General features: G+C 38.1%; 1 protein-coding gene across 2 annotated transcripts in view; it reads right to left on the bottom strand.

Annotated features, from left to right (window-relative positions):
- SLC25A21 (solute carrier family 25 member 21) overlaps positions 1–26,570 on the bottom strand; it is a 249,873-nt gene extending 223,303 nt beyond the window's left edge. For both annotated transcript variants that reach the window (XM_084288450.1, XM_084288451.1), the window contains exon 1: positions 26,453–26,570. In XM_084288450.1, the coding sequence (XP_084144576.1) occupies positions 26,453–26,519 (67 nt within the window). In that variant the 5' untranslated portion in view covers positions 26,520–26,570. The remainder of the gene's footprint in view (positions 1–26,452) is intronic.
- Positions 26,571–26,923: the final 353 nt, after the last annotated feature.

Genomic DNA, 26,923 nt, shown 5'->3' with positions numbered 1-26,923 from the left:
ACTTCAAAACTGGCACTGGGTTTTCACTGAGCTCTTCTGAAGCACAGAGAAACTTGGACATGGTAGTTCTTACCTTTATGTTACAAAGATCAAACATGCAGTGTTCCAGAATTTGTTTCTTATTTACACTGAGTTGCTCTGACACAGCTGTTACTTCCATTTTTCCTTACATTTTCAAGAGTTTTCTGTTGGTTCAAAAATTGTTTTCTTCCTGGTTGCAGTGCCTTTTTAAGGCACAGCATCAAGTAATAGAAGCAGACAGGAAATAAGCGTTGCTGCTCTCCAGAGGATGATTAAGCAAGTCTGCACAAGTTCCCTGAAGTTCCCACAAACAGGCTCTTATGTAACAACATATGTTTTCAAAGATATTTTCTCTGAGCAGTGAAGAGACTTCATGGGAAAAATATAGACTAGCTTTACAATAAACACTGCTGAACATGAAATAACTAAAATAAAAGTCACCATGAATGAAGTAAATTATTAGATGCTTAAAATAGCAACAGATTCTCATTTACATTCCTCTAAATTAACCTTGTTCAATAAAATGCCCAGGTCTTGTAGTTCTTATGCAAAGAAGGCAACTTCCATGTTTCTTTGAACACCATCTGTAATGCTCTGGGATCAGTCCAGATTAAGGTATCAATGCAAATTAACCAACTAGCTTCAATAGGTTGCTTTTGTGCAGAAACCAGAATCTGTCCATCTCCTCTCAGTTCTATTCTGAGAGCAGAATTTATTTTAATTTTAGACAACTGAAAAACACATATATTGTAGAACACTAAGATTTTCTGTCTTGCTCTCTACTAATCTCAAACATAATTCTGAATAATTTTATTAAAAGAATTAAAAACCTATAGAAAAGATTATTTAGATTCTTGGGAGGAAAATATTTGACTAATTAGCATTAGACATGAGGATAAGATATAATATCCTTTATATAAGATATAATATCCTTTGATTTTCCTACCCATAAATAAACTGATTTTGGAAGACAAACATTGAAAACGACAAGTGAATGTAAACAGCACAGCATATGTATTAAGTTTTCAGGTTACTTTCATTTCTCTTATTTTCATCAGCTTTGTACAAAGATTTGATATTGCAAATGTAGAAAAGACAGGCCAACTAAATATGCCAGAGTTAACTACTCCCTCACAGATCAGACCCCCATTGTGCACTCCAGCAGAACATCTTGCATGCTCTGGAAGTCTGCTAGCAGTAAGTCTGATTTCTATGAACCATACCATGCATTTTATTTTCACATTATGCAGGCAGGGGCTTAGCATTCTGTGTATTAAAAACATTGCCAGATGCACACAGCTTATTGCACGCAGCTTATCCTGTTGTTCCTAAAATCTGCAATTGAGTATTTCACATGAAAGGAACATCTATTCACAAAAGAAGAAGACTAGATGAACTGGATCCTTGACTTCCTAACTACTCTCTGATATTGTTACCATAAACTGTTTTTTAAAGATTTTTTTTTGGTTTTAACTGTTAAAGACACAGAGGAGGCATATAACACAGGGGTTTCCCAGAAAGAGCAGAAATAGAAACAAAGATGAGATGTTTTCTGCCTTAAAAAAGCTATGTGGCCCTACTGAGTTCACTTTCTCTCTTGTCTTTCTCATAATGGCACCAAAGTGAGAAACCATACTACAGTTAAAAAAAAATAATAATAATAAAATAAAATAAAATAAAATAAAATAAAATAAAATAAAATAAAATAAAATAAAATAAAATAAAATAAAATAAAATAAAATAAAATAAAAAATTGCCATCTTCTCATGACCATGTGCTAAGCCTTTTCAGTATTCAGCAAATAGAATTCTTACAACTCACTATTCCCACTTAGCTGGTGCTTTTTTCCCAGCTGGTGCTGGGAATTCACTCTGTGGGGTTGTTCAGTCATAGAAACAAGAGCTAGAAACGACCTTACAGGCCATTTTCCTGGCCAAACAGGATCGTTCTTTCTAGCATATTTGCTAATGAGCTGTTCCAGGACCCAGGTGATGAGACATTTACCACCTCCTTATTTCACAGCCTGTAGATCTCACTGCTTGATAGCCATTCTTTCAACCACCGTGTTTCTTTTTTCAACTCTTCTTCCTGTACTATGTGCTGATTTTATTCCACAATCTATTATAACTAAGTACAAACCATGGCCAATCATGATGAGGATTATCTGAGCAACAGAAATTGCAGGGGTGGTAGGGGGAAGAAAAGCACTCTAGAACAGTCCTGGTGAGGAAAACGGAGAAGACACATTTGAAGCTTTAACTCTGTAAAAGATCCTTATAAATGCTGGAAGGAAAACAAATAATAACTTATTTGACTTTAAGTCTAAAGGTCTGTTAGAGAAAGACAGCTTTTTTCCTTCATTTATGCACAAGTTTGCTGTGTTCTTTTAATATGCATCTTCCTCAAAAAAAAAAAAAAAAAAAAAAAAAAAGTAATCAAAAAGGGATCATAACATGAATAATTGAGGTTATTTTCCTATTGTATTAAGGTCTGTATTAAGCCAGACCTCAAAGATATTTTTCACAATAAAAATTAAGGAAAAACACCCTACAACATTTTCTGTCCCTCTTAAACCTAATGACGTGATCCAGAACTGAAAATCTGTGCCTTCCTGGTCACATGAGCCTCTGAAGACAACAGATGGAAGCACTGTAGTTAACAGAAGCATCAGGAAAATCCAAAGAGCTGCCAAAGCATTCCTGCTCTTTGGGCAGGAACTGCAGTTGCCAAAAGCTGGGGTCAGGCACAGAAAACTGACAGCTTATGCAAATGCTTTCCAGGCTAAGAAAGTCATGATTCTCAAGCCAGTTCACCTCCCTAGTTGGGCCTACACAGCTTGAAAGAGGTGTTTTTTTGTTGTTGTTGTTTTGGTTTGTTTTTTTTTTTTTTTTTAAAAAAAAAAAAAAGCCATGGGTGGGGAGGCAAGCCCTAGGCCAGCTTCTGGACTATAAGCACTTTTATTTGCATTTTAAAAAACAAAACCTGTTGCTCAACAGGAGCAGGGAAGATGGGCTCAGGCCAAAGCCTGTTTACAATTCCACCGCAGCTGACAGATGTTCTTTGAATGAGGGAAATGCCTGCTTGTGCTCTAAAAGGCTCCCTAACAAACATGGCCATGAAAGGGAGTCTTCCCACTAAATTCACGTAAGTGCTACATCAAACCAAGCTGCCTGGTGATTGAGTGGATGCAGTTCCTAGAATCTCAGTTCCTATATGAGCTAATAGCACAGATGGACTCCCCCAGATTGATGCATCCGTAGCAAAAGTTAGGTTGGGGTCCTTGAGTAAATGTACAGTTTTTGCTTCAAAGCTGTGAGCTAGTTATTAACAGACCTTTGCATGTATGTTGATGTTTCTTTAAGGGGCAATTTAAGTACTTCAGGTAGTGAATGCTGCTTTAAAAATGGTTAACCACAGAGTATTGGTTTAATATGTGCAAATATCTAGGAAATCCAGATGCATTTGGCACTACCGGTCAGCCAACAGAAGATACTGACATTTATGTTTTGAGTTCTCAATGACTGATATATGAAACAGTAGAGAGACTCAAGGCACATGCATCTTCCGTTGTCTTAGGTATCTCTTTCTCATTTAAATTCTAATATACAAGCAGGAGGACTATTTTTAGACTCCAAAAATGAACCACTCAGAAACCAGGATATCCACTATTACCACACAGTCGAATTGAAAAAATACCATTCCCAAAATCACTGGAATGCAAAATCACAGACCACTGGCAGAAAAATAAATAAATAAATAAATAAAAATCTTGAAACAAGGGACATTCACTGCTTAAACTGAAGCATATTAAGCAGATTACATCAGTCTTGAAGCCTTAACCCTGAATTGGAAGTAGTCATTATCAGCCTGTGAAAGTGTCCCACAAAAAATTCAAAGAAGAGTTCAATAACAGGTGGGTCTTCCATTCTACTCTTCTGCACAGCACTTGCAGGAGTGGGTATTTATTCTGGTCTCAGCTGCCCTCCCTTCCACTGTGCCCCTGACACATGCTGTGACAATATCTGGGGCTGAAACTGCTGCCTTGAGGCTAAAACCACAAAGAATATACTATGAAATGCTGAATGCTATTTGTACCGACATAAAGTGCTCTACCTCATTTGTGTAATCTACACTGTATTAAGCAGGATTCCCAAATGCCACATTCACAGACATGGTGAGTATTGTCGAGGTCCCTAGGAAGAGCCAAAACCCCAAACATCCACCTGAGGAGCAGCACTGGGACGTTTCCCAGAGCAGAGGGAGAGTGCTCCCTGTCAACACAAATCAGACACACAAATTCTCTGCAGGTGTAAGATGCCTCTTTCTACCTGGTATTTTCAACCTGCAGCCTCATCCTGGAATTAGATGTATTACCATTTGTGACTCCTTTTAGAAAAAGCAATGATGGTGATTTTACCTGCAACCAAACAAGTAAACAAATTAACAGTAACTGAGCAATAGCATCAAGGCAAGGGAAACTGTTTCCTTGTCTGCCTCTATCAAAAGGGAGTGAAACCTGTCTTTATCAGCTCCCAGGAGACTGCTCTAAATGCCAAGTTACAGCAAAATAACTGTAGAAGGTAAATTTATTCATTCCCTCCTGTTCAGACCAGTGCATTTTGTGAAATTAAAGATCCACTGGATCAAAGGCTATTCACTCTGGCCTAGTGGAAGAGGCACACTGGTGGGAGGCAGGAAGTCGGGATTACAGTCTCAGCTCTGAATTTAACATTTAAATTGAAACCTCCTTCCTTGCTAGTAGGCTTCACAGGCATGCACACCACCTCTCCCAGCCCTTAAATGTTTTGTGGAAATGTGTTCAATGCAGAGGGCTGAGAGCATGAGCTGTTCCCCACAGCAGCTCAAAGTGGGCACCCTGCTCCCCTCAGGGCTGCACCAGCTTTAGTTTTTACAGAGGAGGAGCTGAACCCAAGTCTCTTGCATCACGGTCAGGCAATCTAATGCTGCAGCAGATGTAGGGCAAAACTGGTGAGAACTGTCTTTCTCCCCCACGATGGTTTATAAAAAGGCTGATCTGATGAAGCTGCTCTAAACAGCCGCTGAATGGAGCCCTGCAGTGAAGAAGGATGCCTACGCTGTTGATCACAATAAAACTTGGACCCGAGTAAATCTACAAACTGAGTATTTATGCCAAGCAAATCAGATTTTGAAAACAGAGCTCTAAATAAGAAGAAAACTGAAAGCATTTTTTAGAAACCAAAAGTGAGGCACATAGTCCACAAAATTTAAGCCCAGAGGACTATAGCCCTTAGACTGTTTTGGGAACATTGACATTTAGACAAAGGGTTCTGGTTTTGTGGTGGGTTGTGATTTTTTTTGTTTGTTTTTTGTTTGTTTGTTTGTTTGTTTGGGGTTTTTGTTTGTTTAGTTGTTGTTATTTATTATTTATTTTATCCCCCTCCCCCCTCCAGTATATGTGTATTTGTCACATCCAGGCATGTAAGTGTTAAAAGCAATGGGAAAACAATAGGAGGTTAAAGTATGCAATGCAATAAGAATGTTTAGCATGCCCTGACACTCCAATTCCACCCCACTCCCCTTTTCAGGCATCTAATTGTTTGCTTTTCCTCCTACATACAATAATGAAGTGAACTACAATCAAAGTGTGATGACAAATGGTCCCAGGGTTTGCATTCTTTGGAATATATTGGCATTTGTAAACCGAAAGATAGATGTAATCAACCACCCTCATACAAGGGAAGGATCTGGAAGAATATGTTGGCAAAATCTTCAAACCACATTAAGGACTAATTTGAAAGTGTGTTTGAAAGAAAGAAAGCAATGCATCTAATACCAGTTTATTTGTGTAACAACAACTAAAAACTGAACTTGCTAGATATATTTTGAAAGATGGAAACAATTAAAATACATCAGTGATCTAAACAGGCACAGTATTTAAAATAAAAGCATTTTAAACAATCAAGGTTATGCATATCCACATTTTGTTGACTAATCCTTACCTTCCCTTGGTCTGCTAATATTCAATACTTATATTACATGGAAACATTGCATTTGTGCTCAGAACAGAAATGCACAAGAGCGAAATCTATATATTTGCCTATGGAAAGAATGGTATATTGCTATCTGGGAAAATCCACATCAGCTGCAAGATGGCAATTGTTCTGTCTCCAACATTAAAATTTTCAACCCCTCTATTCAAAAGGCAACATTATAATCCAAATACAGAATGCCCAGGCCACAGTACGTCATTGTAACCAGTGAATGAGTTGCTTGTTTCACTAGTAAATCAAAATGGACAGTGTGCTGAGACAACATGTTACTAACAAAGAGGAAGATGTGAGCAACACCTTCACCAGAAGGGATGAGGACTCAAGATGGGAGCAGGTTTAACAAAGGAACAAATCATAGGACATTATTTAAAATAATTTTAAACATGTGCTATTTGAGTTCAAATAAAATAACCCGCACAGTTTACCGGCATGTTTTAAAAATAGTACTTCAGACTTCTGGACACTGACAATCTCTCCTTCAAAAGATTGAGTCATGCCAAAGCCCAAGTATGAATTACTAAAAAAAAACAGTCATCTTTAGATACTTGCTTTTGACCTGCTACAGTTCTACCAGGCCATCGCAGGCACATACAAGCTTCAGAAAATACTGGCATATGTCTTCATAACATGATACTTCCCCTCATTATTATTTTTTTTTGCATGCTTTGATGAGAAGCAAAATTGTTAGCATTTGTAAGCATCATCATTAGAATACATTAGCACAGAGTGAAATGAACAGCTCATGCCCATGAGCTACTGTTTCTAATCTTCTGAAAACTTAGACATCACTACACTGGTTATGGTTGCTGCTAGTCTTGCCAATTGCACATGCAGCAAAAAAATGACTACAGCAAAGGCAGATACAGAGTAGGGATTTCCCAACTGATTTTTGATCTCCTCATTTCACATGAGGTATGGTACCAACAGCTACCTGTGGTGGGAGGTTACTTTTAATTGCCTAAGCTACATTAATATTTTAAGAGGCCAAGTTAATACTTTTTTTTCTTTTTTTTTCTTTTTTTTTTTTTTTTAAGTGATTATAATCAGTATGCATCATTCACTATTGTAGAAACCCAAAGAAAAATACCCGTATATCAGAATTCTCAAATAAGGAACAGACATTTGCAGCTAATACACAAGAGCTTAAAATAGAAGACAAAAATAGAGTTAATGCATTCATAGTGAGCTTGAATTTTAGGAACAAAACAGTGGTAAGTACCCCATGAAACAGCTTTAGCATTCATTTAAAAAGCTTAGATGGTAAAACACTGAAGACAAAGAACAATTATCTACTTTATGATAACTCTAAAAATAATCATTGAGACAAATAGATTTCATACATACAAGTAGTATTATCACAAAGTATTCTGTATTATTTATGTTTTAAGAATAGTGATACTCCTTGTTCCACATGGTCTGGAGCCAGTTTCCTGAAATTCCTACTTCAGAAGAATAGAAATTAAAATAGTGAAACAGGAGTTGGACAGGCAGAGAAGCAGGACTAGAAGGTATGAATGATGTCACCTCTTAAATACCAATTTTTTAAGGAACAAACTGCAGACTAATCTCCAGTGTTAAATACAATCACAGCCATTGAAGAAACAGATAGTATCTGTGGAACACAAATGTATAATAAATACTTGGCCCCTCTTCCAACCCCATCTCACATATTTTTATGTGAAGCTTTTTCAAATGCCTTAAGTGTCACAGACTTCACTCATAGGATAAAACAGGTAAATTCTAATAGCAATACAAACTCTACCACATATTTATAAAGGGTTATGCTCTTAAAACTACTGCTGTGAATGTGAGTTTCAAGACTAATAAAGAACTAAAAATGTGTACACTAATGATAAACAGTAAATTATATTTTCATACTATATGAGACTTTATATTTCCAAAAGTATTTATTTATACTTATGGTGTTCACACTTACAGTTGCCACTGAATTCTCCTAATAGCTGTCTTTGAGTCACTAGGACATAGCAGCTTATTAACAGATGCACAGTTTTGCTTGCAGAGTTAGAAGAAAAAAAAAAAATAGTATAGTGAAACCATCCAACTGTAAAGTAGTTAATGAATATGAAAGGACTACAAGTTAAGGAGGAAAACTGGAAGGTTAAAAAGAAAAAGAAAAAAAAATACATTGTAGAATAACAGAGACATCTGTCATCTACAAGGTTCTGTTAGTAAGACACTTGAAAAACATTTGCCTATATAGTCAACCTCCTAATATGAAAACAAGAAAGCTGAGATGCAAGAAATCAGTAGTACTTAGCTCTTCAGACTTCAGTGTGCAAGAAGACACTGTGCAAGGTGTGGGTATCTGAGACCTCAGTGGGACTTGGGGTGGGCACCACATCCACAGGTGCAGGACCACCAAGGTCAGCATCTGGCTGCTTTCCAGCTGCAAGGCCCAAGTTCCAGATGTTCAGATGCACTGCTCTGGTTCCACCAAGAACACATTTAAACTATCAGTCTTCCAAACACAGAATTGGTTTCTTATTCAAGCCAATGGGTTTGTGCCCAGAGGCATTTAACCCCCTGGTGACAATGCTTTTCTGAAAAGAATATTATAGTTTCCATGAGTGTTTATAAAACTTTTGTAAATACTATATAAGTTTGTAACTTCCAGACTATGAAAAGCTCTTCCATATTATCTGGAACTAACAAATGCAATACTTTATGTGAAATAAAATTATTCTCAATTTAAATATTTTTCATTTAAGTGTTTTTTGTTTTGTTTTGTTTTGATTTTTTTTTTTTTAATAGAACTTTTCAATTGATACCATACTTCCCTGCAGCATGGACAGACTGATCTTTAACCACTTGCTGTAGCTTAACTTCAATACTTCTTTCATATGACGGACATAGTTATCTTCCTACAGAAAAACTTTCAGATGGCAAAGCCCTCTGTACAGTTAGGCTTCTTCTTTCACACATGAACTCAGAAAACAACACAGCAGCCTGAGAGTCTCAAGAGACAAAGCTGAACCACAGTCTGCAATTTCCTTTTGTCTCCATGCAAGACAGGGAAGAAGCACAACACTGCCATCTCCACCTTAAATGCTGAAGTACAAGTATCACACACAAAAAGATTACAGAATACTGCAAACAAGAACGTAAGTAAAGGCTTCTAAAGATTTATGAGCAAATTAAGAAAAATACTGTCAGGCAGAAAAATAAAGTTTAACGAACCAGGATAATGTACTAGAAATACATTAAAATCAATGGCCTCGGAGCCTAAAGGGAATAGAGCAAGTGAGGTGAAAATGTAAATTCCCTCACACTTCCAACATCACCCCCTGCCCTCAAGTGACCAACATCAGAAAAGCAAGGCATTTTGGATAGTATTTCTATGCCTTGGTTTATCTGTCAGTGTTCCAGATTAACACAAACTCTGGTGATGGGTTTTTCTAGTGGCAGGCTTGTGCTGGGAAACACGACCAGCAACTTGACCACCACAGCTGCAACTCACTGTTTTTTTCCACACATACAGTCAAGCAGGTTATAAACTGAACAAGGTGCAATATGAAGGCCAAAATCCATTCCTCAGACCCTAAACTCAATTCAGGACTTGTACATGTTCATCAGTACACCAGTACTACAAAGAAGAGTTTCTTAAGCTCTTTCCTAAAAAGCAGAGCGAAACCTTCTTTCCCTCTTAATCCTCACACAAAGCTGAGCAAAGTCCTTTTTTCCTGGCATGGATTATTTGAATACGTATTTTCCTTTAATGGTATTTGTTAAGGGTTCAGGTTACCTGAGAAGCAGGTCCTACGAGTGTATATATGGAAGGTGACAAACAGCTTCATTAGCTACCACAATAGAGCAAGTTAAATTGCTGATATCTGTTAAGCTTTGGGTGACATTCAGAAGCTGAAGCATTCTTGGCACTCACTGCAGCCTGATAAAACAAGTAAGCAACCAAATGAGCCAGCTGATACCAAACCAATGCCTCCTCTTCCTCCACTGCCTGGGTATTCCTGCCAGCTCCCCCAGTTCGAGCAAACAAACTAACAGAAAACTAAACCAATTAGGTTTGTCACTTAAGCCTCTTGGATCGGTTCCCTAAAAGGGTTGAGCATCATTTCAAAGAGTTTTCTAACACAATAAGTACAAGCACAGATAAACAGCACCGCCTCTTTCCTTTATAGGTCAATGTCCACATTGACCTATATTGAACCCTGCAACAGAAAAGGGTGACATGGTCAACTTAAATGCACCCTGAGTTTGTGCTGATTTTAACCTAGATAGTGACAAAATCCACTGGGATGAAAGAAATAATTAAAAAAAAAAAAAAAAAAAAAAAAGTATGATGAGATTCTCATTATAAGTAGCACTTGGCTAATGAGAGAAACAGGTCTCGCAAAAGCAACATCATCCCTAACAAAAATATAAGCTAATTGTAAAGGAAAATAACAATGGAAAAAATCCCAAATACCAAACTGACAAGCACCCTCTCTGGTGCTGGACATTTGCAAACTGTTGGCATACAATAAGGTATACTGTTAGCTGAAACATGGGACCAAACCAAGGGAAAAAAAAAATAAAATATTTTTATGCACAGAAGAGACATGCAAAGTTCGTTCCTATCTTTCCATGGATCATGCTTAGTAAACAGGGAACAAGAGACTGCCTATCAAGTTTGAGGACTTTATTGTTGTAGGCAGGAACCGAGTGGGTGTATTTACTGGCTACAGCAGGTAGGAAAAAAGCTGGGGGCCTCCATTTATTTACCTAGTTTGTCTGTAGATATGAAAAAAGAATATTTAAATTATACACAAGAGGAGACACATTGGAGGAGATTCCTGACAGAAAATGTTTTCCCCACTAACAGGTTTGATACCACCAGGGTTCTGGCAAGAACACGTAAGAAAACAAAACACAAATTGCATACATTCAGAGCATGCTGCCATTTAGGTCCTGCTCGGCACGGGACATATGTTAGAAAAATACCTCAGACATCTGATGTTCTACATATAATGTTTTGATCTGGGAAAAAGAGTTTCAGAAAAATCTAGAGATGCCGAGCAGAAGCTAAGCAAAACCCAAATGGAACTCTGATTGAATGGAAACAGTGCAAAGGTCTGTCAGACCACTGCCAACATCCATCCTGCAACATATGAGGGAGAAATACAAATACGTTTTGGACACTCAAGAATGGAAGGAAACTTGTGCTTGATCCAGCTCCAGCTCAAAGCCAACTGAAGGTGACCAATAGATATGGGATGGAAATCTCAATAGAAAGCATGAGAAATTGACTGGGTCCCAGCTACGACTGGAGGAATAACTAAGCTGTCCAGAGAAGCTGCTAAGGCAAATATTGACAGTACTCTTATCTAACAGTTTCGAAGTGTAACCCAGGAAGTCAAGGTGGAACAGCAATGTGATTAGATAACTGAGTGTAAATAGGCTCAGACAGAGAAGACTGCTTCAGTCTTATCTCACTTACTAAATCTCATGAATTTATTGTACTGTCTATGAGCCCACAAAAAACCCTGTTCCTCACTCAGCAAGACAGCCGTGTACAGACTGAACACAAATTCCGAGAGAATTTCCGAGAGAAAACATCTCCAGATATGCACCCCAGATCCTTTGGTAAAAGGGCAATGGAGACATGTCCAAATATATGACAACATCCATGTGACTTTACATATCTAACTTGGTGAATGGAAAATCAAACACTATATTTTTTTTCTTTCAAGTTTGAGAATAAAAGTTGTAGAACAGAATGGGAAATAACATACATTAAAAATGTTGCATTCAAGAAAGGGCTCCAAAATTATGAGGCCAGAGCTGTGGCAGACTGGTGTTACCCAAGCAGTGAGAGCAGTAATAGATTATCGTGCATCACAGATGCCTGTGCTAGTGGTACATCAGAATTGATCTCCTCCTTTCCTTCAGTAAAGGTTTACATTTTTTGAATGGAAAATGTGCTTTTATATAAAACTGTCACCACTTTTCCAAAAGAGATTTATGGTGCTCTTCAGTGCATCGCACAGCTCTTTTTACTGAGCACAATGCAGCTGATCCAACAGTAACTGATGATGGGCTGCACATTTTAGAAGTACAATACTTTTAAAATTTATTATTAAATAACAGCAAATTTTCCAACATTTTAGCTTAATGCCCAAATGTAAGAAGGGATATCAATTAAAGTTTCGTACAGGACTTCAGAGATATAAGTTAATAGATTGTATACAATTCTCTATTTTATTTTTTTTTTCTCACACTGAATAGTATTTGTAGTAGAGTTAGAATCAGTAATTTAGGTGAGATGGGAACTTTGGGGGTCAGCTGGTCTGACCCCTTTCAAAGACAGACCAGCTCTGAAATCCAGACTGGTCCAAGCTCTTTCCAGTCCATTAATTATTCTTTCTGTATTTTATAACATTGTAAAGACAAGCTTTCAAGTCACTGATGGATTATATATTGTTCATCCTTAATTGCTGTGATTAGTCTTCATTCTGTGATAGTTTATCACATTAAAAAAAAAAAAAAATCTTTTGTGGTAAAATTTAGATCTTGGAATTCAGAATTAGTCAACTTTATTTAAAAATCTTCCATTAGCTAAGTAAACTTTCAACTAAAGCAAACTTGCATACCTTGGTATAAAGTGAAAATTCTTCCAGTTTAAAACTTTTTTATTGTTCTATAAGCAGCATGTGATGATCTTTTGAAGGTTTTGTTTACAACTAAGGCAAAATATATACATTTTTTCCAGTATCATTATAGCTTCTTGTCTTTGGTATTTTTTATTTTTTTATTTTTTTTTTAATCAATTGACATTTTTTCATCAAACAAAACTTCCAAAGTTTCTGGGATAGAAGCCCTTTACCAGTCATTCCTACCAGATAGGAGCATACTTTGCCAGCCCCATTCTATTCCTGCAGACTTCAGTGATTTGTGATTAAAAATAATGCCTGCCATAATGAAATACATGATATCTTCCTCTAGGCATCCAGTTTTAGACACTCGAATTGGAAAGTTTCATTTTAAAGTTATTTGCTTATTTATACTTCCGGGATATTGGCATAGGCACTGCAAACTTAGAAGGTCACTGCCTGGCTGCAGCAGGACGCTTCAGAGCACCCAAGCCTGCAGTCTGGGATAATTCATCAGCAGTTCAGTCCTGTACACATCCAGGGAGCAGCACTGGGAGCTGGTGAACAGATGGGCATGCTGGACACCAAAGGAGACCTTGTGCAGATCTAATACAGGACAAAAGAGATACCAGGGAAATAGTAACTTCCATTGATTTCAAAGGAATTTAAATACTGATCAGTCTCATGGTTTAGGCACCTGCGTACCCTTAGAACTAAGTAAGGAGTGCCAGTTCCCCTGAAAGTACACACAAAAAGTTAATGTATCAGGGCCCAGGAATCAGGACAGTTATGCCTAAGGTTCTCCTCAGCTTAAAATTAAGTCCATCATTTCTTTTTTCAGAGGACTTCACTCACCACCAGGGCCACTGCATATACAGCTACTCTCCTATTTAGCGTGCACCACCATGTAAAAACAAGACTCAAAGACCCCAAAAGGAGCAAGAATGAACCCAGATCTGCAGCCCAGTAAAAAAGACTCAAGGATAGAAGGACTTTCTCAGTTCCTCAGTTTCCTGGGCTACAGGCTAAGCCTAAGGAGGTCCCAAGTCTTTCCCTGGTCACATGAATCTCCTAGGTCTGTTCTGAATTGTTCCACAAGCCGCAGGCACCCAATTTTTGCTTAGGCAGAGTGCAGGCAGTCTAAATCTTGCCCTTAGTCAAAACTATTTATATTACAAACCTGAATACTGAAGGGTTTACAAAACAATTAGCAAACATAAATATAAAATATGTTCAAGTTTTACAAACAGTTCAACTATAATACAAAATGCAATACAATGATTTATTCCTCTGTCTGAATTTAATTTCCTAACTACAGAGTTTGTAGTCAAAATAAAGACAAAGCAAGCTATCCTTATTCCAGTTGAACTAAATACAGTTCCAGCCCTAGTGATGTCCCCCTGAAAAGGGGATTTATTAAACACAGCTGACTCTCCCATCAGAATTTTTCAGTTCTTCACAGGTTTTGCAATTAAGGTTCTAGGTGCAGTTACAAACATGAATTAAAATGTAGGAAACAAGGATTAAGACTGAACAGAAAAAGACCAGTTTAAGACTGAGCTTGCAACAATTGATATACCATCTCTACTTGACTGCAGTGTTTCTCCCTGAAGGATGTTACTGTCATTCTGTGCACAAAATGCACGTGGTTCAGTCCAAATAGCGGAGTAGCATGCTGTCTTTAGGGTCCCCTCTGTTCTTAAAAACAGTTGGAAGATGCATAGATAAGGACAAAAAGGACTACAAACGAGAAGAAAAGAGGAAAAAAAAAAAAAAAAAAAAAAAAAAAAAAAAGCACAATTAAGGCAGTTATTTCCCTATCCTCCCTCCAGGATTATGTCCAGGCTTCTCTACAGGTTGCACAAGACATTCACAGCATGTCAGTGAACATGTCTAATTTACTTGCAGGTGCCCATCTTGAGGAACCATGATTCCTACGTATCTCTGCACACCACCTGAAATCTTCAGTGAAAATACTCAATTCTATTTATTGAACAAATTATAGATTGATATGGAGAAAAAGGAAAAGGCTATCATATAATGAAAGGTGGGATCATACTACACAAGCACAGGAGTTGTTGCCCAAGGTATTCAACCTAATTCCAAGCATTGACTCTGCAAGACCAAGCAAACGACTAGTTCATTTTAAAAGTTTAGGGCAAGTATAAACTGATCAATGTTCCTGTAATGCCTTTAAAGAACATTTCTAAATATAGAAAATCTATTTGTGGACAATATATAACCAAAATGCTGTAAAAGTAGCTTATCCAGAAAATGTTTAGAAGTTCATTCTATGCTGCCCCTTATCTTTGTTCCAAGAATTTTGACAAGTGACATTTTTAGTGGATGTTTAAGGACCACCTGCTCCAATTTTATTGCCACTTCTTGCTTTTCAAAAGTCTGCAGAAGATACCTGTGTTTGTATAAACTTTAATTTTACATGAATTTATGTTTCCCTATTGATTTCCTTTTTGCTTGTGATCCTGCTGTTTATTCTTTAGCTGCCAGAAATATTCCAGGTAAGCACACTCTTACAGAGGAAATGATACCAAGAAGTTCAAATACACAGTAAATTATACATTTTACAGATTTTCCAAATTAATAAACAAAGCTTGAATTCTTATGCCTACTGATATAGAAAAGGAGTTCTGTTTATATACCGCTTCAAAAACGGGTAATATTTTCTTTTAGTTCATGTGTGAAATATCAGATGCCATCTTGGTTTTTATGTAAAACAGTTGGTTTTCATTGATTTTTAGAAGAATGTTTGCTATTATTTCCAGAGTTAGAAGCTAAAGCCCAAATCTTGATTCAGGAAGAAGAAGATAAACAAAATAATATTTGCTTACAGTAATGGCATCACATGGGTACCAACATTCCTTCAGTAGGCTTTAATTAGATCCATGCTGTGCGAAACAGTTATTGCCCATGCCTGATGTACCTTTCTCTATCTGCATTCACCTACTAGCAATGAGCCCTAGAAAGACAAGACAGAATGAAACCTCATTTTTCAGGAACAGGATGAGGTCTCCTCCTTCCACTCCCTTTGTGAAGTAGACATATGTCTTTTATCCCAGTGTTCACCCAATATCCATTCTTACAAGAAAGAAGAGCCTCCAAGTACTGCAATAAAATTTGTTTTATCCAGGAGAGGACTACTCCAGTTCTAACTCAATGAAAACAGTGAAAAATGCTTCACCTGCTGCCTGAATTTAACAAGATTCACTCAGTACAAAACAGATTTCCAGCTCTGCTGGCTACATCCACCATCTTAATCAACCCAAATAACTGAAAATAATAAAAAAGGCTGCCCCACAGAAATGTTCACATGGTATCTGAGTGAAAGGTATTTTGCAGTCCAAGTGCCAAGCCTCCAATTAATGGTTTAGTGCAACCTTTGCATCAGGCTACAGAGAAGAGTAGATATTGCCAGTAAAGTTGTAATTAGGAAGAAAAATATTCAGCAGTGGCAAGAATAGCTATACATCTATTAGTACAATACTTAAGTTATTACTACAAAGGGCAGAATTCCAGCAGCTCAGTAACTTGTTTATCTAACCAAATGCATTAACAGCAAGTGTTGCCTATAAACTTCAAGAGACTGAAGAGACTTATTTTTATCTGTCAATCAATACATTTTCAACAGGCCAATTTTGATAATTATGACTTGATGAAATATTGAAGAGTTTTTTCCAAAATGTTGTTCAGTGTAACTTCTGGAACCATCATAGCCACCAACACAATGACACTAACTAAAGTTGGATTGAAACTATTCCTTAGCCATTCAAAACCAGAAAGCACTAAAAATGCTAGCTACTGTTATGTCCTATTATAAAGTACAATGAGTTGAAGACTGAACAAACTCTAATGTAGTCTTTAGTAAGCTATGGTGGAAAGTATAAATGACATGGTAAATTTATATTTGAATTCAAGGAACTTTAAAAAAAAAAAGTCTGTTTCCCATTTAGCTCTCCGACCAGAAACAATATTTTCATTTGTAAATATGCTGTTTCCTAATCAGACATTTTGTTTTGAGGGTCCCCTGAAATAAAATCTACTGAACTCTAATAACTTATTTTCAAAAATAAAATAGTATCTTTTCAACATAAATTATTCAATACTTTCTGCACCCCTCCACAGTCTATCGTATAAGGAAAGATTTTAAGGAAAATTTAATCTAGTGTCCAAATATAACTTTACTTTAAACATGAGGTCACCTAAACATCTGTCTCCAATATATCCCTAGGGATTTAAATCAAAAGTCTGCTAAACATGTACAATCATTTTGAAAATAAATAACAGAACAAATTTAGTCTTGATTATGATTATCATGCTTTTTAAAAGGAAACATTTATTCTAATAAGAAAAGTCTGAACTAATCTAAACTTTATGGACATTAACCTAGATGAGTTTCATACTTTAAATAAGACTTTTTTTTTTTCATTTAGTCTAGTCTCTAACAGTATTCATTGTTTAATATTTGCAGAAAGACAGCCCACATGCTTTCTTCCTTCTCTTTAGAAATGTCTAATCAATAATGTTATATTTCTTCTTTTATTAAGAAGTATAATTTTGCAGAAAGGAGAAAACCTGGATGACAAATCAGGAAAAGGGGTTGATTTGTTTCTTTTTGTCATCTAGGATATCCATCATCACACTTTACACTAAGTAAGAATATGCCACATAAAACGTACTGCATCTTGATAGTTATTGTCTTCGCTGTTTAGGGAAAAATAAATAAATAAATAAATAATAAAAACACAGTAAAAGCTGTTTTAAGCAAAGACCCAACCATCTTAGTAACCACCTAGCATTCCAGGTTTACTATTTAAATTTTTTTACTAACAGGCAAAATAAGTAAATCTGCCATGGCTCCCCTTGTTAATCCAGCAGCCCTAACCCCATTCTAAATCCCAGTCCCATTTCAGAGAAGAGAATGGAGCAGTCATCCATACAACACAATACTACCTTGAAACAGTAATTGCTTTGGCTCTGTAGCTACAGATCACGAAATGAGAGTGAAGAGCAGGACTCTGAGGACTCTCAGAGCTCTCAGGTTCTTTGAAAATTATTTTCCTCTCCAAATACTGCCAATCGCTTTATTTTTTGATAGGTAACTCTTCTCAAGGAGAAGCTGTTCCAAGGGTGAACTAGAACATCTAGGAGAAATGGACGCTACCTAGAATATGATCACAGAAGCCTAAAAAGAGTGCTGGATGCAGAGTTTAGGATGTGAAGCATGAACAACGCAACAGCTCTTGTTTGTGCTATTATGCATGTCCGACAATACTAGGGATGACGGGGGGGGGCGGGGAAAGCAGCTGTTAATGGTGTAGTTTACTGACTGGAAAGCTGATCTAAAGGACAACTACTCCCATGTTTCCTTTCCTATTTATTGTGTGGGTTGGGAGCAACACGTGTATAGTTTCTCAACAAACTTCAGACCCTCTCAGATATAACAGTATTCTCCCATCGGGAAATCACTACTATAGGCAGTTCAGCCTTAGGTATTCCAGCTGTTAGTGATATCATATTTAAAATGCAATGAGTCCTCAGGACAAGACTTGCTGCAGGAAAAAACAACAGGTGCTTTTCCTGCAACTATTTACCTTTCATCTTCCACAACAAAAGCGGTTGATGTGAACTGCAGAACCTGTAGTACAGAAACTACCTGTAGTAGTACAGAAACTATTTTATAATGACTTAAGTTTAACATTTATCTTGTACAAATGATAATTAAGCATCAAAGAGTGAGAGCTTCTGACTATAAAACCCACTACAAACCCAGCCAACTATCAGAATCATACATTTTCATCTCTGGTTGAAGCAGAACAGACATAAGGCTTTCTCTGACCATGATGCAGCTACAGGAAAATACTTAGAGGTATTCCTATAATGGAAGCAATGTCAGTTCTGCCAGTCCATTGCATGATTGACTTTCAAGACTTCCAGATTCTAGCAGTCACATTACTATCTGAGGTTTTGTTTGTTTGTTTGTTTTTTCACATCCTAATCATCTTCACTTTTTTCAGCACTTTTAATTCATACCAACCTTAATCATGGTATTTAGATCGGTCTGAGGCATTTAGGTTAATAAGAAAACAAATTATCAGAGCAAATTTTGACAGTCAGGCCAGCAGCAACTGATGAGTTCTTCTACTTTCAGTGGTATGATTTTGTGGGTCTTATCCAACTTGTGCTAGTTTGAAATAGAAATGTAAATAGCATAAGAATGGATGATTGCAAACGTAAGGACATCTAAGGGAATACCACAGAAACTGAGGTACGGTTAAGGGAAAACTTCTAATATCACTTAATGGGCAAAAATCCCTACACAGAAATAATCACAATCAGTTTTCATTTTCCTTTCTAGAACGCTTCAACAGAACCACATACGTTGCTATCAAAGGACACACTTTAGAATTGTATCCTTATTCCATGTGGTATGACAATTTTATTTGGAAATGAATGTGAATATTGGTCACTAAGCACAACTGATGAAACAACAAATTCAGTAATAAAAAATATTTTTTACCCCAATATAATCTTTGCCACAAATGTATCAACTTCTCAGAACTGCTTTTGCAGACAATGGATTCTTTTGCCTATAAACATTAAAATAGACATCATAATTTAATTTTGATGACATAATATCATATGTCATAATATAATAACGTCATCATAGTTTAATTATGATGTCATTACTAGTTTAACCTACATATTTGATTTTACATACATAATACTTGCTATTCTATAATACTCTAACTTGGAAATCTGGCTAATTTGTCCAACATTGTTTGCAATAAAATATTCTGAGTTTTTCTTAAAAAAATATATATATATTGGCAAGTTTTTATGCTTTGCTGTAGGTTACATTCCTATTAATACTTGAAAGAAATTATCACATGCTTACAGCAGCCTTTAACACCTGGTATTAACTTTGTTTATGAAATCCATGGTAAAATTAAAATAATCAACAGGCTTTCCTAAAACAATCAACAGGATTTCCTTTCCATGGAAATCGGTAGCTAGCTGTATATTGATTCCATTGGGCCCGAAGTTCATCCCAGGTTTTCTGACTTCTGTGTGGTACCTTTGCCTTAGCACCACCCTTTTCCCTTTAACAGTGATATAAGTTTGTTTACAATCTTCTGCAGATTTCTGTTTACAATTCTGTAGCCTTATGGAAAGTCAAATTCAGTTTTTGCAGCACATATATGAAACCAGTATTTATTGATGGTGATTTGTTTTATGTCTTTTAGCTTTGCTTTCTCGAATTGTCATCCAAATTCCCGTGTCCTAACCTGTAACAGCTTCAACGTCCTTTCTCACTTATCTGGCACACATTGAGCATTTTATTATAGTCTTACACTGCCACCTTGTGGGTAACAGAGCAAATAATTATAGGTCACCACGATTACTAAATTTTGGGGCTTTTTGTGGTTTTTGTTTGTTTGTTTGTTTTGATTTATTTTTTGGAGAAAAAAAAAAAAACTCTTAGTAGAACATAACAGTAGAAAATACATAACGTTTCTCAAAACCCTCAGGCTTATGTGTATAAAATCTTAATGATAAATGTCTATTGCACAGTCATTTTGTGCTTAGTATGTTTTGTCACCATTGAGTAGGATGCCAACTACATTCCCCAGATTTTCTCTTGGAACAAAGACAGAATGGTACTGACGAGTTCTGGCTGCAGGATGCTTCTATTTACTTTCCTTTTATCCATTCAAACCAACACTGAAACAAAGCAACACTAGCTTAGTTTGAAAATTAATCCCCAGGTTCAAAAAATAAGTTTGTTATGAGCAATTCCTGGTTCCACAGACTAAAATAAAATAAAATAAAATAAAATAAAATAAAATAAAATAAAATAAAATAAAATAAAATAAAATAAAATAAAATAAAATAAAATAGTAATATTCATTTCAAGGTCCCAGCTTCCACAGGAAGTAATAAGCATACAGCAGGTGTCAAGACAAAAGTTATGAAGTCTTATAGCTCTTTAGTTTTCATCGCTGTTGTATAAACATGTACTTAAAAATTACATCTTCATATCTTAATCCCCATACAAAAGCTATTACATTGAAAAAATGAATACCTAGAAAAACATTTAGTAATTCCAGACAGGATTTTCATAGCTTGTTAAAGCACTGCTTTGAACTGATCCAATAACATCTGTTCACCCGATACATGACATATAGAGGTTTTCATTTGTTTTATTTTAACTATCTTGCAAGAATATTGTTTCTTCAAATTACTTAACTGTCTGAAAATTTTCAGCATAGTGTATGATAGCCCATGTGAATTTCATTAGTTTTCACTAAAATTAAATAAGGTTTTCTGAAGCAACCCCAAAACACCTTTAAATAAGGAAGATGCACACAAAGCAAATGGTCCGATCTGTCTTTCAGAGTCAGGGGTGAATTTTCTACTATTTGTGAGCTGAAGGGGAGAGGTTCGGAAGCTGAAAATGTTACTTACAGAAATAAATAATGTTTGATATGCTGCCGTGGATGGAGAGATACTCTAAAACTTTCCACTGGGGAATGCTCACATAGTGACTGCAGTTGCTTTGTTCCTGGCGTTCTGCATACTTCCAGCTAGCTGCTCTGTGCACTGGTTTATTGCATGTAGGTATTAAGCTTACAAACCCTTAACCTTCTTTTAGTCTTCTTTTCACCCAAAATTCTCCTTACCACATTGCCAACCAAGCAAAACACTAAGTCTTCTCAAAAACACTAAGTCCAGCATCAGGTAGAATGCTACCAACTTCTCAGCCTAGCTGAGAAAATTGGCTTTACTGGTGCATTTACAAGTGCATTATTTGGGAATAATTTAGCTTGTAAGACGTTTCCTTGAAACTAGTACTATTTGACTGCTTCCCGCCCTCAGTTTGTTAATACAGTTTTTGTTGATGTCCAAAATGCCAGCCAGTTCAGTGCAGGTGGTGAAAGACAATGAACACATACTGTAGTCTCAGATATTTCAGTCTTAAGAGACTTCAGAAACAGCAAAGTTTGATCACTTTAAAATATTATGGTTTCACATTGAGATATTTAATAGTTTCAGCTATAAACGTAGATAGTTGAAACTACTGCTGAGTATTAAGTGATTATTTTAAATACCATGTGAATGCCTGGCTTAAACGCGAGAAAAAGAGCAGTTAGGAAAACACTGAACAGTTACCCTAACTTTAGTTTCCAGAAAAATGTCAGCAAAATAAACTAGTTAAACACCTTGGGGAAAAAAAAAAATAAATAAATAAATAATTAAATAATAAAAATCATAAAAAAAAATAATAAAAATAATAAAAAAATAATAAAAATAGCTGATTTTCCAGCTGTTTGAAAGTGTTTCCTGTACAACTATTACTTAAGTTGTTTCACAGCTTATGCTGGCTGGCATACCTTGCAGTGATTTTTGTCTGCCTAATGCCTCTAGTGATAGGAGGACCAAACACTGCTTTTAATATTATATTTGCATCCAACACTCTTACTCTGATGATTGGCTTTCCTGCTTGTAGATCTGGTTCAAAGGGGTTGCTGCAATCCAGGATAATCAACTTTGTCTACTCCTGAAATAAAATACCTCTCAAAAGAAAAGGTTTGGACTTTCAAAGGAGCTTAAGAGAATTAGACTCCCAAATCCTATTAGATTTCAATGCAGCTGGAAACCTAACTCTTTCCAAAAAAAATCAAAGCCGAGAGGTCTAGACAGGCAGAAATCCTGCTGTTTCATGAAAATAAGGAGAATGAGAAAAAAAGACCAGCTCCAGTTATTCTTACACAGCAAGTAAATGTTTTTCTTTAAAAAGCAACCAACCAAACCTCATTTTATACCGACTTTTGCATATTCATCTCACAATAACAGAAAGCCAATAGCTCATGATAATTTATTACATGGAAGTAGCAAAAGAAGCATGCTGAGTTACAGCAAAACAAGTACTTAAAGATCCAGTCAATATTGCAGATTTGACAGACATGTTATCTTTGTATTTATCACTTTGTATTTATCACAATAAATAAACCCTTCAACATTTTAACTTCAGTATTAAAGACGTTTATCTTATTTATTTGAAAGTGCATGGGAACAAAAGAAGTGAACGTAAAATCTCATTTACATTTACTTTCTATTTATGTTACCTATGGTTTTAGCTAACTGTTTCCTTCTGCAGCCTTTATTACTATTATTAAATACACATCTATACCAAGCAGCAGCATCCTATAACCTTCCAGGTAACCAAATTCAGCTACTTCACTTAGCCAAGGGTCATCTGTGCAGTTGTCTGAGATGACATTTGCACTTCATCATTCAAACTGACTCAAGGGACAGTTCCCAGCATGTCATGGCAAATCTACCCAGGTATCACACAACGTAACTTGCAGTATTCAATTCCTCTTTCTCTGGAAAGAAATTTCCATTGACTTTGCATGCAACACTACTATATTTCTTAAATTTCTGCCTTTTCCACGCTGGCAGAAAATAAATAAATAAATAAATAAATAAATAAATAAATAAATGTTTTTCTGGTCCTTATGAATTAGAAAAATTATTCTTCTGTGACTTTAACCCTTCATTGACTCAGCTGCTAAAATAGCCTTTAGGTTTCCTAGATCTATAGCAGTCCTGCAGTTACAGATTCCTATGTTCTTCTTTTCGCAATGAGATTTACAGTTTACAGATTTTGTTTTGTTTAATTTTTGCTGTACGTGCCACACATGCCTCAGTGTACTAATTAACCACTAGAGAAAAGGAGCATGCCATCAGCTCACTGTACTGGAAGGGACCAAACTTAACAAAGGGCCCCAGTTCCATTTCACTCAAACTCCTGTTCCTCACTGCAATTATACACCAAGGCACCCAAACAAAATCATGTATTTTCGGTTATAGTATTGACCTCCACTCAGGAATCTGAAAACGGGAGCACACTGAAATGCCAACAGGAAAAAATATGCCAAGACTGACTTCATACTTGAGATTGAGTTCACCCTCGGGAAGCAGAGCTTTCAACTTGATATGAAGTCAAGCTGTGAGCCACCCAGAAGCATATGCCCCCCCTGCCACGGACATGAAGTAGGCCTGAAATCCCATCATGCCTGAGGTCTACAGTTCAGTAATATCAGAGCACCACTCAAGTTTATCTTTAACTTAGAAATGCCTCAGTCAGCCAACAGTATGTTTAAATCTTTTCTTTTTCAACACTGAATACTTTAATTTCTCCTTACTTCAGCATGCTAGTATCTTCTATTTTATCAGTCTTGTTGACTAGGGGTCATGCTTAATTTCTTTTTCCCCTTCCCCTCTCTTTATTAAGTACATGAACAAGTCCCGTCATCTTCCATAAAGCTTCAAAAATCCCTTTCTTCCTGTTCTGACAGCTTAGGCTTATCTGTAATCATTTTCCACTCGACATAGCAGAATCACTTCTTATCAGATCCTTTTGCATCAGACATGCAGATGCTAAATAATGTCTCATTTTACCTATGTAGACAGTATTTCTGACCCTTCATTACACCTACTCTGCTGTACAATTCATTCCCTGACTACCTGGCTACTTTTCTATCACTGTTTTGACTAAGACACTGAATTATGGCAGCTTTCTTACAGCTTCCTACCTTTTTTTTTTTTTTTTTTTTTTCTGAACTGTGTGAGTTATGACTATCAGAACTTCTTAAAAATATATTCATCAATTCACCATCATATACTTTTTTTTTTTTTCAGTTTCCTACTAAATACCACTCTGTGATACAGTCTAAGATATCTGTGACATTCACACAAGGCTAGTAAACATGAAAAAAGCCCTACAAGAGCCCTATGTCCTTCTGCAAAGGCAGCCAAAAGCAATGTAAGGTGTCTAAAAGAGATACTGGAAAACTAAGTTCAGGCAACCAAATTCCTTATAAGGGTAAAATACTAAGTACACTGTCAGCAACTCATGCCCGCCAGCATTTCATTTCTGCTTTCACTTTCTCCATGGTGGATCTACACAAATCTGAAATTTAACCATTGGCCTGAAGACCTCAAAGCTATGGCCTTCCTCATCTGTCTTATCTTTAAATCACAAAATACACCACCAACGTTCTAAGCATGTGCCAAGAAAGTTAATTTTCAAGTTTGATCCACTTCCCTCCAATACCTTAAAACTCTCAGTTTAAGCCATAGGCTTACCAATCCCTCAGACATGATGTTATTGTTAAGATGTAAGGAACAGTCCTTGTTTATTTCAAAATCAATGAGTAGAGATCTCTGGACAGATTTAAGGTTAGTGATAGAGTTAAGGAACCTGCCTGACTGGAGACTAAGCAAAAGGATGCAAGCACCTTAACAGCATATCTCTGGATTAGATACAATAAGCTTTCCTTATTATACTTAAATAAATAAATAAATAAAATATGTTAGGTGCAGCTTAGCTGTCTCCTTGAAAGGAAAATGCTGTCACTTTAGCATTTAAGCCTACCACGTAAGTGCAAGCAGTTTTCATCCTCTCTGTTCCCTACAACACCCTCTGTTTTCCAATTCTAATCCTTCTGTAGGACTCTGCCTTCATCTCAGTGACAATTTTCCTTGCAGTATGTTAGACAAAGTGCCTGTACCTCTGTGAACAAAGAACAGTGCCTGTAAAGAAAGCAGGCTGCCTTCAGAAGACGGACAGATACTGAGTTAGATCAGTCTGAATCAGTAACGTACAGACCCTCAGCTATGGGCAGAGAAATCTGTCATCTTGCAGAACATCTGCTGGCAAAACATCTCACTATCTCTCCAGATACAAATGGACTTTAAGGGGCTGGTGCAGATTAAACCCTTCTTTTCTCTTCTAAGGGAAGAGCAGGATGGTACTGAGCTGAACCTGAAAATGCTTTAGGATTTTTAGAGCTATGTAAATCCAGTATGCTGGCAGGGCCCAGACAGCAGACCTCTCTGTTTCTGGTGTGATGCCTCTCTGCGCCAAAGCAGAGGGCTGAAAACAAAGGCTATGCAGAGTCAGGAGCACACAGAGGAAGCGCACAACTGCGTGTTGGGGGCAGGAGCCCACAGGAGTGGGTTTAGTGGGAGCCAGGGAATTAGAGGGAAGGGAGCACCTACTCACACGTTAACCAGAGTGTTACATAAAGCACAGCTGTCCTCCTTCACATAAAACACTACATGGCAAAACAGCACCTTGACCCCGAAAGAGACACTAAAGAACAATTAAAAACACACTGCATAGCTGAAATGCCAGCGGGATTTACAAACATACCCTGCAACAGCGAGCCGTTGTGCAAACACTTGCCACGCTGCAGGCTCGCGTCAATATTTTAGGTTGCTTCTTACTTAGGGGAAACAAGAAACTGAACCAGCAGAGCCGTCGTTGGGCACAGACAGACAGAAGTACGTGTTTTCGACACGCGTGGTTTGCAGCCCACGGCGGAACCCCCCACCGGAGTACGCGGGGGGCCACCGGAGGCTGCTGCGGTTTAACGGGACTCGCCCGCCAGCCTTATCGCCCGAGGGGCCGCGGGGTGTGCTCCGGGACGATACACCGAGCCCCGGGGGATGCCCGCCCCCGGGCAGGGGGGGCCGGCACACTCGCAGGAGTCGCAGCAGCGGCCCCGCAACGCTGCCCCCCTGCCCCGGGACCCCCCGGGGCCGCCCGCCGGGGGAGGAGCCGCCGCCGAGCGGGGCCGGTCCCCGCCGCTCCTTCGCCTGAGGAGAGCAACGGGACGGCGGCAGCGGCCTCGCCGCAGCCCGCGGGGCTCCGGTGCGGGGCGGGAAGAGCGGAGGGCCCGCGGGAGGGAAGTGGCCACTTACCCGCCGAGCCTCCGGCGGCGATTTGGTGAGAGGCCTCCTGAAGAAAGCCCGCGGGCTGCCGAGCCATGCTGAGCCGCGGGGCGGGCACGGGCGGCCGGAGAGCGGCTGCTGAGCCGGGGCCGAGATGGCGCGGGGCGGGAGGGGGCAGAGCCGGGGGGAGGCGGGGGCCGCCGTTATCGCCGGGGGGGGGGGGAGCCGCGGTTATCGGCGGGGGGACCGCGGCGGGGCAGGGCAGGGCCGAGCCCCGCGCTGCGGCCTTCGGCAGCCCGCGGGCGGAGGGCAGGGCTGGGCTCGCAGCTCCTGCTGGTGGCGGCCGGGATCGGGCTCTCCACCCGCTGCCAGCCCGCAGAGCGGGGCAGCAGGCGCCGGCATCCCCCGAGGTGGGGAGAGCGGTCGTGTTCTGTCAGGGGACTGACGGGGAAGGCCTGTCACCACACACCTTGGGCTTTCGCTCCCGTTTGGGGGCTTTAC

This window comes from Netta rufina (assembly GCF_964035555.1).
Source record: "Netta rufina genome assembly, chromosome: 5".
NCBI classification, from domain to species: domain Eukaryota; kingdom Metazoa; phylum Chordata; class Aves; order Anseriformes; family Anatidae; genus Netta; species Netta rufina.
This window is presented reverse-complemented; position numbering and strand designations above follow the sequence as displayed.